The sequence below is a fragment of the Fundulus heteroclitus genome, chromosome 22 (genome assembly GCF_011125445.2).
Source record: "Fundulus heteroclitus isolate FHET01 chromosome 22, MU-UCD_Fhet_4.1, whole genome shotgun sequence".
NCBI classification, from domain to species: domain Eukaryota; kingdom Metazoa; phylum Chordata; class Actinopteri; order Cyprinodontiformes; family Fundulidae; genus Fundulus; species Fundulus heteroclitus.
The window spans coordinates 10,629,967-10,642,860 of NC_046382.1; the positions used below are offsets into that span (position 1 = coordinate 10,629,967).

The 12,894-nt window shown below is 39.7% G+C and overlaps 1 protein-coding gene across 1 annotated transcript in view; it reads left to right on the forward strand.

Annotated features, from left to right (window-relative positions):
• Positions 1-12,894, forward strand: part of LOC105926160 (serine/threonine-protein kinase 32C) — a 128,445-nt gene that overhangs the window by 64,926 nt on the left and 50,625 nt on the right. The window contains exon 3 of the mRNA XM_012862377.3: positions 12,168-12,319. Within this exon, the coding sequence (XP_012717831.2) occupies positions 12,168-12,319 (152 nt within the window). The remainder of the gene's footprint in view (positions 1-12,167; positions 12,320-12,894) is intronic.

Consider the following 12,894-nt stretch of genomic DNA (forward strand, 5'->3'; position numbering starts at 1 on the left):
AGGAGGTGGGTCATCCAAAAAAAGATCGGTCACCCTGAATTGGGAAAAAAAAACTAAAAACTTCTACCATAATATTTGTGACTATGGATCTTGAGGAGGCCTGTTGCGGTCTCACACATCTGTTATTCTAACGTTTTTTGGAGCGGTGTAGATTACAGTGACTATCAGGCGTCCCCTGGCCTTTATGCAGCCTCTGTGTGCTGCGTCTCATACTCTGAACATGCGGTGACTATAAAAAGTATTCAGACCTGCTTTAAAATAGCAGGTTTTTAAAAAAAAAAACAAAGCCAAGAGAAACCATTTAAGGTCTTAACCTTATTTCACCCCAAATGTGGCATATACCCTGTAACCCAACTTTAAAAAAAATGAATGAGAGGGGGTATTTTTTGGGAGGGCGGAGCCTAAAAACTAAAGTTGTGTGGTTGCATAAATGTGCACACTCTTAAATTAATACTTCATTAAAACACCTTTTGATTTTCAGTAGTCGTCTATTCGCGTGGCACAACGTTTGTCCTCTCTCCTACGCAATAATGCTCCAAATCTGTCAGATCCCAGACCTCCTGTGTGCCTCTGCAGGTGACCCTACCTGCAGATCATCGATTGGATGTTAATTTCATAGTATAGCTGCGGGTTATTCTCTCCCTCACAGATGTACCTGAAACTTGAAAGTATTGGTCTAATGCTGAATGGTAATTTGAGCTGTTTAAAAAAAATAAATAAATAAAAAACGATCATGCTGCCACCTCCGTGACTCTGCATGGCTATGGTGTTCTTACAGTCCAATGAAGTGGTGCTTTTTTTGGGCCTTTCTAAAATTAGGGCTAAAAAGTTCAAAGTGGTTTCAACTGTCCATAGCACATTTGTTTTGGGAGAGTTCAAATTTGTTTTTGTTTTCAAATTCTGGCCTGGCTTGGATGATTTATTTTCTCAGAGAACTATCACATGTTACCACTACATAACCCCAGATGTATTTCTCTTGGCTGATACCTTCTTATGGGATTAATAAATCCACTGCAGCAGACTGTGGTTTAAGACTACTTAATTTTACTATTCTTCTACATATACATAGTAAAATAGTATGAGCTCAAATACAACCACATTATTGTACCTGTTTTTTTTAACTTGTTTAATTGAGGTGTGTAATCAGAATCAAAATCAGAAATAATATAATAATCCCAGAGGGAAATTATTTCCGTTACACGCTCTAGATATACAAACAACAAAAAAGTATGGATTTTGTTTGTTTTGCATACCAGGTCTGGATAAATATGGAAATGAAGAATTTTTTTTTTTTGAAAAAACACTTAAACACTAATTTCTTAAGCTTGCTTTGTAAAAAAAATGTAGTGGTAACTACATGACAACATTTCCATGATGTCACATTGGACTCACTTCCTCCATTTTAATATTTTAGGTTTAATCTGCTCTGACTGACAACCAGCCGACCGATACACAGCAACCACCACAGATATGGTATATATGTGTAAAGAGCCTCAAAATGAAGGTCTTTTCTTCAATTGATGAAAAACACTCGCTTATAAATATTAAATTTTTTCATGCATTATTAGTGATGCTATAATTATTTGCATGCCCACTCTGAATTAAAATGTATGAAACAAATATAAACTTGAATGTCCTTAAGTTGATCAGAATGTGTGTTTTTATTTTCCCAAGACAATCATGAGGTGCTTCATAATTGATAGGATAGATGCAAGAACACATCACTCATGTAAAGTATATATAGATATATATAAGATATATATATATATATATATATATATATATATATATATATATATATATATATATATATATATATATATATATATATATATATATATATATCTGTAGATATAGTTATATATATATCTGTAGATGTTTTTTATCCACTGTATGTGTTTCCAACTATCCTGGCCTATTGTAGAGCGGTTTATATTGTTGGAGAAATGCTCTCTCTGCCGCCAGGCGCATCTGGGTGACCCTATTGAGATTAACCCCATGAAACGGAGCATGAAGCTCCTCGTTATGCCATTCTCCCATCTTAGAACCGATTAAATAATGAATGGGCTGCAGTAAAAACAAACAACAAAGTTGATGCCGTGCTTCAGAGCTCAGGACTGTTAAAAGTGAACGCGGCGGCCCGTCTTTGAGGATGAGACAGACAGGTGGTCCCCTCAGTGGCGGACTTTCCTTTGCATCTCCCTTTTCTTTCAAACCGCCACATGAAAAGAGTCTGCTGTCTTTCACGCCGTCCGCAGAGAAACTGATGGGTCCCACTCTAATGCAAATCAGCTGACCACCTCTAAAAGCATCTCTTTTAAAGATAAACCGGTGCTGTGGCCTGCTGGCCGTGAGAGATTGTGGAAGCTGTTGTGACAGGATCTAAGGCCGACTTTCTTCCTTCCAGCTGCACGGAGACGTGGGATCTGGACCTGAGCACAAACCCTGGACCCGGCTCGTTTGTCTCACCTTTTATCTTCCCTTTCAGGTATATTTTTGGAGCGCTGTTAGTTTTCCCTTGTGCATTGTGCAGAGCTTAAGGATTCTGATGTTACTTGGTTTTATTGTCGACTATGACAAACTATAATGAAAAGTTTAAAACCAGCATGACAAAACCCTAACTTTACGTGTTGGCTAATGCTGCACAACAGTCGCAGAAAAATGTATAAATCTGAACATTTTTGCTAATGTCAACAGCTGCTTCAAAAGGTTTGTACTATTATAAGGCAAACAGAAAAAATATAACCCCACATACCAATAAACTGTTGAATGAGAAAAATACACCAGGCAGAGATATCAATAGGTTTATAAACCTATTGATCTATAAACCTGAAGGTTTATAAAAAAAAAGTGTAAGGCAAGGCAATGCAAATTTATTTGTATAGCACATTTCAGTACAGAGACAATGCAAAGTGCTTTACATGATTAAAACATAGGAAAATAAAACAGAATAAAAGGAAGTTGGAATAAAATGTAGAAACAAAATAAAACATGGGAAAATACAAACTAAAAGCAAATATTAAAAACTGTTGGACTACAAATTTTGTGTTTTTAATCTTGATTTAATCTTGATTTAAAAGAACTCAGGCTTTCAGCACCTCCACAGTTTTCTGGAAGTTTGTTCCAGATAAGTGGAGCATAGGAACTAAATGCTGCTTCTCCATGTTTGGTTCTGGTTCTGGTTCTGCAGAGCAGGCTGGAGCCAGAAGACCTGAGTGGTCTGGATGGTTGATACACTGATAACAAGTCTGTGATGTATTTAGGTGCTAATCCATTCAGGGATTTATAGATTTTATAGGCTTTGGTAAAGACACACAAACTGTTATCCTTACAAAAATTGAGATACTAAGGAATGCAAATCACTTGTGGAAAAGCTGTCGTAATTCTGTTACTTCAGTCCAGCTGAATTCATTTAAAGTGGACATATCATGAAAAATCCATGTTTTTTGCCCTTAAATAAGTTTTGTTGTGTAGTTGGAGTCTCTAGGAGTTAAGAAAATTTTAATTCAGTCTATCCCAGTGCTACGTGGATATCTTTATATTCTGCTTGGGTCATATTTTTCAAGCCGTTCAGTTTTCTCTATTATGTTTTATGAACAATTACATCACAGAGTTTGCTGCAGAGCTGCCAAACAAAGTCATGGAATCCTGCAATTTCTGAACACTCCCTTTTGTGTTCTCACAGCGAAATTTGTAGTCCAAGCTCCAGGATGCTAGCGGCCCTGCAGATTTGTCGTCTTAATTCTCTCGCTCTGGGTAAGACTCTGGCTCTAACATGTAAGGCTGGATGGACAGGTCTTACGTTGTTGACATCATTTAATCAATTCGGGAATAACATTTATATGGGGCGCTAGACAATCCTATCTCTGCTATCAAACTACAATAATTGGTTAACCAGGGATGGATTGGAATTCTCTGCGACCTGGAGAGGAGGCGGAGTGTGAACTGCCTCATTTGCATTTAAAGAGACGGCACCAAAACGAGTTGCTCACAGACGCACCTCAGAACAGGGGCAAAAGAGGGCCTGTGGGGCAACAATACTGAGAAATTCAGACCAAAGCATTGCTGTTCCACTTTATATACATCACAACTAAATACTTTAAATGTGAAAAGAAACAACTGAAAAGCATGATATGTCCGCTTTAAATGACTATTTCAAATAGTTGCTATCAGATTGGAGCTTCACTAAATTAATAAGGAAACTAGCTATTTGTGGTAGTATTGTGGAATGTTGCAATAACATTATGACTTTCCATAAGCAAATGCATGGTTTAAAAGTCTTAATCCTTTTCCGCATTGAGTTTTACAGGAAACACAGACCCTCAGACGTTGAGTCTGTGGGTCTATCTAGTTACAGGAAAATAAATTCAACTCATTATTTCCATCTCAACAAGGTTTTGTTGAAAGTGTTTCCTCTGGCTGCTGTCTGCTGTTTTGGCATTTATACAATGTAGTTAGAGTTTATTAATGACGTTACCACCTTACCACTACCCTACATTAATAACAAGTCCGGAGGCATAGGGAGCCTGAATGCAGAGTACTAATTAGCAAAGAGTTATTACAGCGCAGGTAGTTGTCTGTGATATCCATATTGCTTACGGTGATACATTTGCAGTATGTTGTGCAGTCCTATATCAGATGATTAATTAATTCAATTCAATTCAATTTTATTTATATAGCGCCAATTCATGAAACATGTCATCTCAAGGCACTTTACAAAGTCAATTTCAATCATATTATACAGAGTGGGTCAGATTATACAGATTGGTCAAAAATGTCCTATATAAGGAAAACCAGTTGATTGCATTAAAGTCCCGACAAGCAGCATTCACTCCTGGAGAAGCGTAGAGCCACAGGAAGAGTTGTCTGCATTGTACATGGCTTTGCAGCAATCCCTCATACTGAGCAAGCATGAAGCGACAGTGGGAAGAAAAACTCCCCATTAACGGGAAGGAAAACCTCCAGCAGAACGAGGTTCAGTATGAACGGTCATCTGCCTCGACCGACTGGGGGTTACAGAAGACAGAGCAGAGACACAACAAGAGAGACAAAAAAGCACAGAAGCACACATTGATCCAGTAATCTGGATCAATGTGTGCCAAGGCCAGAGGGATACAACAAAATTTGTTGTAATCATTGGTAATAGGGATATATGTGCAGACTTATTGGATACTGCAGTTATGTCATTTGGTCATCAGATCGTGCCTTTTTCCACTTAGAGTTTCAGTCATGTTAATCTGATGCCATGTCTTTCTCTTTTCAAAAAGTAAAAAATATATTCTATATATATTTTTTAAATATCATTTACAATTGTTTTCCTTTTTTTGCAATGAAATGTAGATGTTTTGTGATTTCAAGCTTTAAAAACTTTTCTCTGTGAATAGGAATGTTTTATGATCGTCGAAAAACCAACCCAATCAACTAAAGCAAAAAGGAATTAATGTTTGTGTCAGTGTTGAAAGAACACAGATGTATTTTCATGTTGTTTGCAGTTGTGTGTGTGTGTTTGGAAGCTGGTTATTGGGTGGCTTTATATTGTCCAGTGGCCCTGTGACGTCTGGCCTGTGTTGGCAAGAGGCTGCTACATCCAGAGCTTGATCTGGTCAGCGTGCCCAGATGCACAGCCAGCTGGTGAATTGAACTGGCTTCAGGCATCCTGTTGGGCAACAAAGAGAACTTTGTCTCTGAGCGGCATCCGCTGACAGCCTCTAAATGCAGGGTTCCTAAATTAAACGTTGCCTCGGTGTGACATTTGTTAGCATTTTGTAGATGATTTTTCTTATAACATGGCTTTGGTAGAGTCTAGCATTCATCACTCCTTTGTGGCTCTGTCCTCTACTTACGTCAGAGGGATTTCTTGAATCTTTCATCTTTGCTGATTTGAGTTGAGCTGAGAAATGTCTACATTCATATGCAAATAGCTCTCTAAACTTTCCGCCTCACCTCTTTTCGCCTCTAAATTGTTACTTTTTATCTGCTCTCTACAAAACTGCTCTGATGCATTGAAATTGCTAATATTCTCTATGAATACATGAATAAATCCTTGTTTCCATCATTTTACTCAACTGACCAGTTCCTGAGTCCAGTGGGAGATGAATCAATGAGGAATACCTGTTTGATTAGGAAAATCTTTCATACAAGATCCCAAAAATGTCTTGAAAAGTACAAAAAAGTATGGATTTTGGTTTTTCTGCATTCAAAGTCTAGATAAATATGGAAAAGAAGAAAAAAAACATGAAAAAACACTTAAACACTAATTTCTTAAACTCTCTTTGTAAAAATATTTAGTGGTTACTACATGACTACATTTCCATGATGTCACATTAGACTCATTTCCTCCACTTTAATATTTTAGTCTGGTTTAATCTACTCTGACAACCAGCAGACCGATACACAGCACCCACAACAGATACAGTACATGTGTGTAAAGAGCCTCAAAATGAAGGTCTTTTCTTCCAATTGATGAAAAACACTCCCTTATAAATATTACATTTTTTCATGCATTATTAGTGATGCTATAATTATTTACATTCCCACCCTTAATTAAAATGTATGAAACAAATATAAACTTGAATGTCCATAAGTTGATCAGAATGTGTGTTTTTAGTTTCCCAAGAGAATCATGAGGTGATTCATAACTGATAGGATAGACACAAGAACACATCACTCATGTAAAGTACATGTGTGTTGATCATCACACCTCAAGGATGGCTACAATAAAATACCTATTTTTCTTTAAATACTATATATATATATATATATATATATATATATATATATATATATATATATATATATATATATCAACGAGTAATACGTTTAAAACAACTGGAACTGTGACAAACGATGCTGGACCACAGCCTAAGTCTATCTTAGCACCACACACAGTAAGAGGATGAAAAGAAGTAAAGAAAAAGAAATTAGCTCCAAAGCTTTTTGTTAGAGAGCTGCATTAAGAGGGGATCTCTAGGTAACCAAGTCTACACGTGGGACTTGTTGGATGAGAGGCCTGCCAGCAAAGTTTTTTTCTGTCTTACTATCACAAAAGCAAAAAGGAGAAGTTTGATAAACACTGCTTAGACTTAAGCTGGACCAGTTTGCTTTGGTCGGAAGAAAAAAAAAAGATCAAGGTTTTCACCAACAAACAGTCCATCTGGAATGAAGAGGTCTTCGGGAAAACCTGAGTGTGAAGTCAGTCATGACCTTGCACATCTCCTCCGACCTTTTATGGACTGTGAACACCTCCCACTTGGTGAAGAAGAGCCCAACAACAGCTCTTCTTCCTCAGGAAACTGAAACTTACTGGGCTTTTTACAATGCTGTTAAAAAACTTCAACAGAGCTACAATAGAAAGCATTTCGTGTCTCAGCGTAACTGTGTGGTGTGGCAGCTGCACAGTGCAGGAGAGGAAGGACTTGGCACAGGTGCTGAGGACAGCGCAGGGGATTGTGGGATGCTGTCTACTAGATCTGGACACAGTTTATACAGCATGCGTCCAGAAAAGGGCCAGACGTATTGCCACAGATCCCACCCACCCGGGCAATGAACAGTTTAACCCACTTCTATCAGGCAAACACTTCAGAAACAGTAAATTAAATATTAATAGGCTCAAAAACATGGTCATCACCCCCTGCTGAGAAGATTGGGGTCTGTTACATGTTGCAACCACACTACTAGTGATGCCTATTTGCACACTCCAATTTCTCAGGGAATGTCTGATTGCACACTTCTGTAAATCAAGTCATAAGATTGCTGCAGAGAGTTTACTGCGGACATGGCTGTATCACTGATGAAGCGTTGAGGGATTAATTAATGCAACGACACAGTAATTCATATCAGACTTTTCGGATTCGGTACGAGTCTTAGCAGACCCTAAAGACTATATGCATGTTTTACACATCGCAGGAAGTGTGTTCGGTCAGTGCAATCAACTGACTTCATATCTAAATTCAAGAATAATATGTGTGGGAATGTTACGTCTGTTGCGTCTTTGTGTTGTATGTAATCTGCGTACATCCTGAGCATTTCACCATGGTGACACATGGTGACGCTAAAGATTCTTGATAAAATTGAAAATCCATCTCTGAAGGTTTTCTTTTGTCTAAGGGCGAAGGAAAGCTTCATAACACGATTCCAAATGATGTGTTATAAACCAATAAGAACCAATGCACAAGCTTTTTCCCTTCCTCCTTCCTTAACAATGAATGGACGACAAAAAAATTCACAGATGCCTTCAGTTTCCCTGCAGGCGACCAACTTGCAAAACTCTTAGCTTTCTTATGTCTCTTATTGTCCAGTCAGGCAAAAAAAATAAAATAAAAGGAACATGTTGCTTTGACGTTGCACCGTGAATACCTCACAATGTCTTTCGGTCTCCCAGCACCCAGCATAGCCATTTTAAAAGAAAGAAGAAATCAGCTTCCTCCAGTCTGTACCTGACTCAGGTACAGGGCTAAAAAAAAAGCAAAACAAAAACAATGCTTCCTAGCAACCGGCACAGCTGATGTGAAATAAATCTAACCTTGTTTCATTCTCAAAACAACCGGCACGGCTGATGAAAAAAAAAGTCACAGCCTCTTTTGGTGTCCCGACAACCAGCACAGCCAAGCTTGGGTGAATTTCTCAGAATGTGATTCCTATGTGCATGTGGGCCTGAGCGGGGAAAGGTTACAAAATGGCAGGAAGAACGTGGACAGTCTGTTGCCTGTGCTTGATGAGATCCTGAGTGTAAAGCTAGAAGTCTGTGCGCTTGATAAATCGGCTCCTGAGAGGCTCCTGAATTACTTTAAATAGTAGAAAGAATTGACAGAAGTCGTGAAATTTGAGCTGAAAGATCCAAGGTAGTGAACTTGACAGGTGTCAAGACAGACATGAGCTGTGCGCTTGAGGGGAAACTATGAGCACAGTTTTATAGATGATGTTTTACTCATAGTGAATAACCTTCCAGTCACTCTTCAGATAACGTCTATTTTAACGGTATGTGTTCACGTTTCTCTTTTATTCCCTGCTTCATCCTCTGGAAAACCAACTAATTGGCATACAAAAGTATCCCTAAACTCATTATTATTTGTAATTTAAATGCACATTTTTGATATGATTTTTGTTATATACAAATATGTTCAGAATGACTTATTGCAACTTGTGTCATGGTTTTTAGGAATCACATTAGGTTAAACAGTGCATCTCCTCAAATATTTGCCTGATAGGAATGCTGTCTTCCCACTGGCCGGCTCCAGGGACAAAAAGACAGGATCAAGTTTCAGCTTCTTGCAGTTTTCCAATGAAACCTGTGAAATGGCTGTTTTGGACTAGTATCTGTTATGAAAAATAGCAGGGTGCATTTTACGTACTAATGCCTTGGAGATTGTGAAACTCGTCTCTTAAATTACAAGCAGTCTTTAGGTTCACAACAACGGCGTATGTTTTGTTCCTGGAGGGTTTGTGGAGCGAACATTGGTGTGATTTGCTCTCTTTTTGGTGAAGGCTTCTTTTTTTTTCAAAATATCAGCATGCGGATAGAAATCCAATCAACTAAAACAATCAAATAAGGTAATTCAATTAAACCCCTACTCTCCCATCATGGTGACATTCAGATACTCAAATGGCTTTTTAAGGCATTTGCCATGGAGATGCACACCTAAAAAAAAAAAAAAAAAAAAAAAACACAGAGCCAAAGCAGCTGTTAACATTAAAATTAAAATCTCGCAGGTTTCTCTTAATCCTGTTTTCTCAGTTGTTCAAATCAGTGTTTTTGTTTTCCCTCTGGCCCTGGTAAACATTTTACTGACTGCGTGAAAAGGTGTGGTGTTAAGACCTCAAATTAAGCCTTTAAGTCCTTTGGGGGGGTTCTTCAAAGCGCCATTAAACAGCAATATACAACGGCAAATATATGTTTTCTGTCACAAGACACATTGCAGAGCCTCTCTTTGTGTCTCCATGGACATTAAGATGCTCTACCAACCATTTCCCCTCTGCTCTTCTTATAGCAGTAGGATTTATATGTTTAGAATCCAAACAGAAAACCAGACTAAAGTGTGCCTATAGTTGCAGTTTTTTGTTTTTTGTTGTTGTTGCTAATGTTTAGCCACATGGTTAGGCGTAGGTGGCGCACAGGAATATATATCATCTTTTTTTACTATCTGAAGCAGGATTTCCTTTCTCTTGTTAAATAATCAATCCAATCCTGATACGTTTACATGGACAAAAGTAATCGGAATAAACGGTCAATCAAAAATGCGTCATGTAAACAAGCCAATCGGAATGATTATTTTTTTTGTGTGTGTGTTTTTGTAAGTAGACTTTTCCACAGACTTTTCTCCCTGCTATACAGCAGTAGGATGAGGAGGGAAATCAGGGAAGATTAAGCAGCAAGCCTGACGCTGAAGTCGTTCTGCGTGGGCCGGCCGGTGATGGTTGCAGCCACATGATGGGTGTAATGGCTGCAGACGCTGCTGCTACTGTGATGAGTCTCACCTCTCTGGAGTCTCGTCCTGCAGCCGACCTTTTTACTGACACCTCCTGACAAAAACCACACAACCAGTGTGAATAAATTATGAGACGATTTGTTTGGAAGCGCCGGCTTTGAAACTGATGTTCATGAGAGCCGCTGAGCCCGTCAGAGCGAGGCTTGGTACCTCATCCAGGCTGGACGAGCGTCTGGGACGCGATTTAAGGATTTATGTTGGATGTTGGAATACCCGTGATAGTAATGAATGCTGTGAGTTTGTTAATGTCCCTTACGCCGTTTTTCTGTCCTTCAGCCGTCTTCTGTCCTACAATCTGTCTGTTTGTCCATCCATCCATCCATCCATCCATTTGTTAATGGATCCATCCATCCATCTATCCATCCATCCATCCATCCATTTGTTAATGGATCCATCCATCCATCCATCCATCCATCCATCCATCCATTCTTCCATCCATCCATCCATCCATCCATCCATCCATCCATCCATCCATTTGTTAATGGATCCATCCATCCATCCATCCATCCATCCATTCTTCCATCCATCCATCCATCCATCCATCCATCCATCCATCCATCCATCCATCCATCCATCCATCCATCCAGCCTTTTGTTAATGGACCCATCCATCCTTCCTTCCTTCCTTCCTTCCTTCCTTCCTTCCTTCCTTCCTTCCTTCATTCCATCCATCCAACCATCCATCCATCCATCCATCCATCCATCCATCCATCCATCCATCCATCCAGCCTTTTGTTAATGGACCCATCCATCCATCCATCCATCCATCCATCCATCCATCCATCCATCCATCCATCCATCCATCCAGCCTTTTATTAATGGACCCATCCATCCTTCCTTCCTTCCTTCCATCCATCCATCCATCCATCCATCCATCCATCCATCCATCCATCCATCCATCCATCCAGCCTTTTGTTAATGGACCCATCCATCCATCCATCCATCCATCCATCCATCCATCCACCCATCCATTTGTTAATGGATCCATCCATCCATCCATCCATCCATCCAGCCTTTTGTTAATGGACCCATCCATCCATCCATCCATCCATCCATCCATCCATCCATCCATCCATCCATCCATCCGTTAATGGACCCATCCATCCATTCTTCAATCATCCAACATCCATTTTCTACACAACCATTCATCCGTCCTTGTTTGTCCATCCATCCATCCATCCATCCATCCATCCATCCATCCATTTGTTAATGGATCCATCCATCCATCCATCCATCCATCCATCCATCCATCCAGCCTTTTGTTAATGGACCCATCCATCCATCCATCCATCCATCCATCCATCCATCCATCCATCCATCCATCCATCCATCCATCCATCCATCCATCCATCCATCCATCCATCCATCCATCCATCCATCCATCCATCCATCCGTTAATGGACCCATTCATCCATTCTTCAATCATCCAACATCCATTTTCTACACAACCATTCATCCATCCTTGTTTATCCATCCATCCATCCATCCATCCATCCATCCATCCAGTGGAGAAACCCTGGTAATATCCATTCTTGCCGTTGCTCCAAGAGCAGCTGAGGGCTGTTTTCTCATGTCCATGTTCAAACAAATGAAACCTGTTTATCTTCTAACATGTTTTTTTTCTCTCTCTCTCCTTTCCCACCCCCTCCTCTCCCCCCCTCCACCTTGTTTTTTCTGCCTGCAGGTATGCATTGTGCAAAAGAGGGACACAGAGAAGATGTACGCCATGAAGTACATGAACAAACAGCAGTGCATAGAGAGAGATGAGGTCCGAAACGTCTTTAGAGAGCTTGAGATCCTACAGGAAATTGAACATGTATTTTTAGTAAATCTCTGGTGACTATCCGATGTTTTTACACTTTCAGTGTGGTCTGCTGTTGCTTGCTTTGTCTGTCTGTGCGTTTTCCAGAGTGCATGCCTCCCCTCAGACCTGCTGCAGCCCCTCGAATGGAAGCTCTGTTTGTGGATATCGCGCTGGTTGTGCAGAACGCATGCATTTGTTTAATTAAACCTCGGAACAAGTTTCCTTTCTTCACAAACCAACAGCTATTAACTTGAGAAACAATTTACACAGGAGAGATATTTCGGGATATTAATTTTGACTCTGAGCCCATGAAGTGCACATTTGATAATTACCACGCTTTGAAATGACCTTACCACTCCCCGGAGCCTGATATGTGGGTGAATGGAGGCTGGCTTCATTATTCAACACTCTCGTTCTCAGGCGGGACACATTTCTAAATGTAATTGTGGAGCTGGCATTCACAGCGTATTAGACAAAGCGCTGTGCTCCTCTGTAATTGGGAGAACAGTTGCATGTTTCAGGGGTAATCGCTGCCAGTGAATTTAGTTTCTGACACATTCTGTGATGAACTGATTATCTGCTACGACGAACCAAACAAATGAATGTT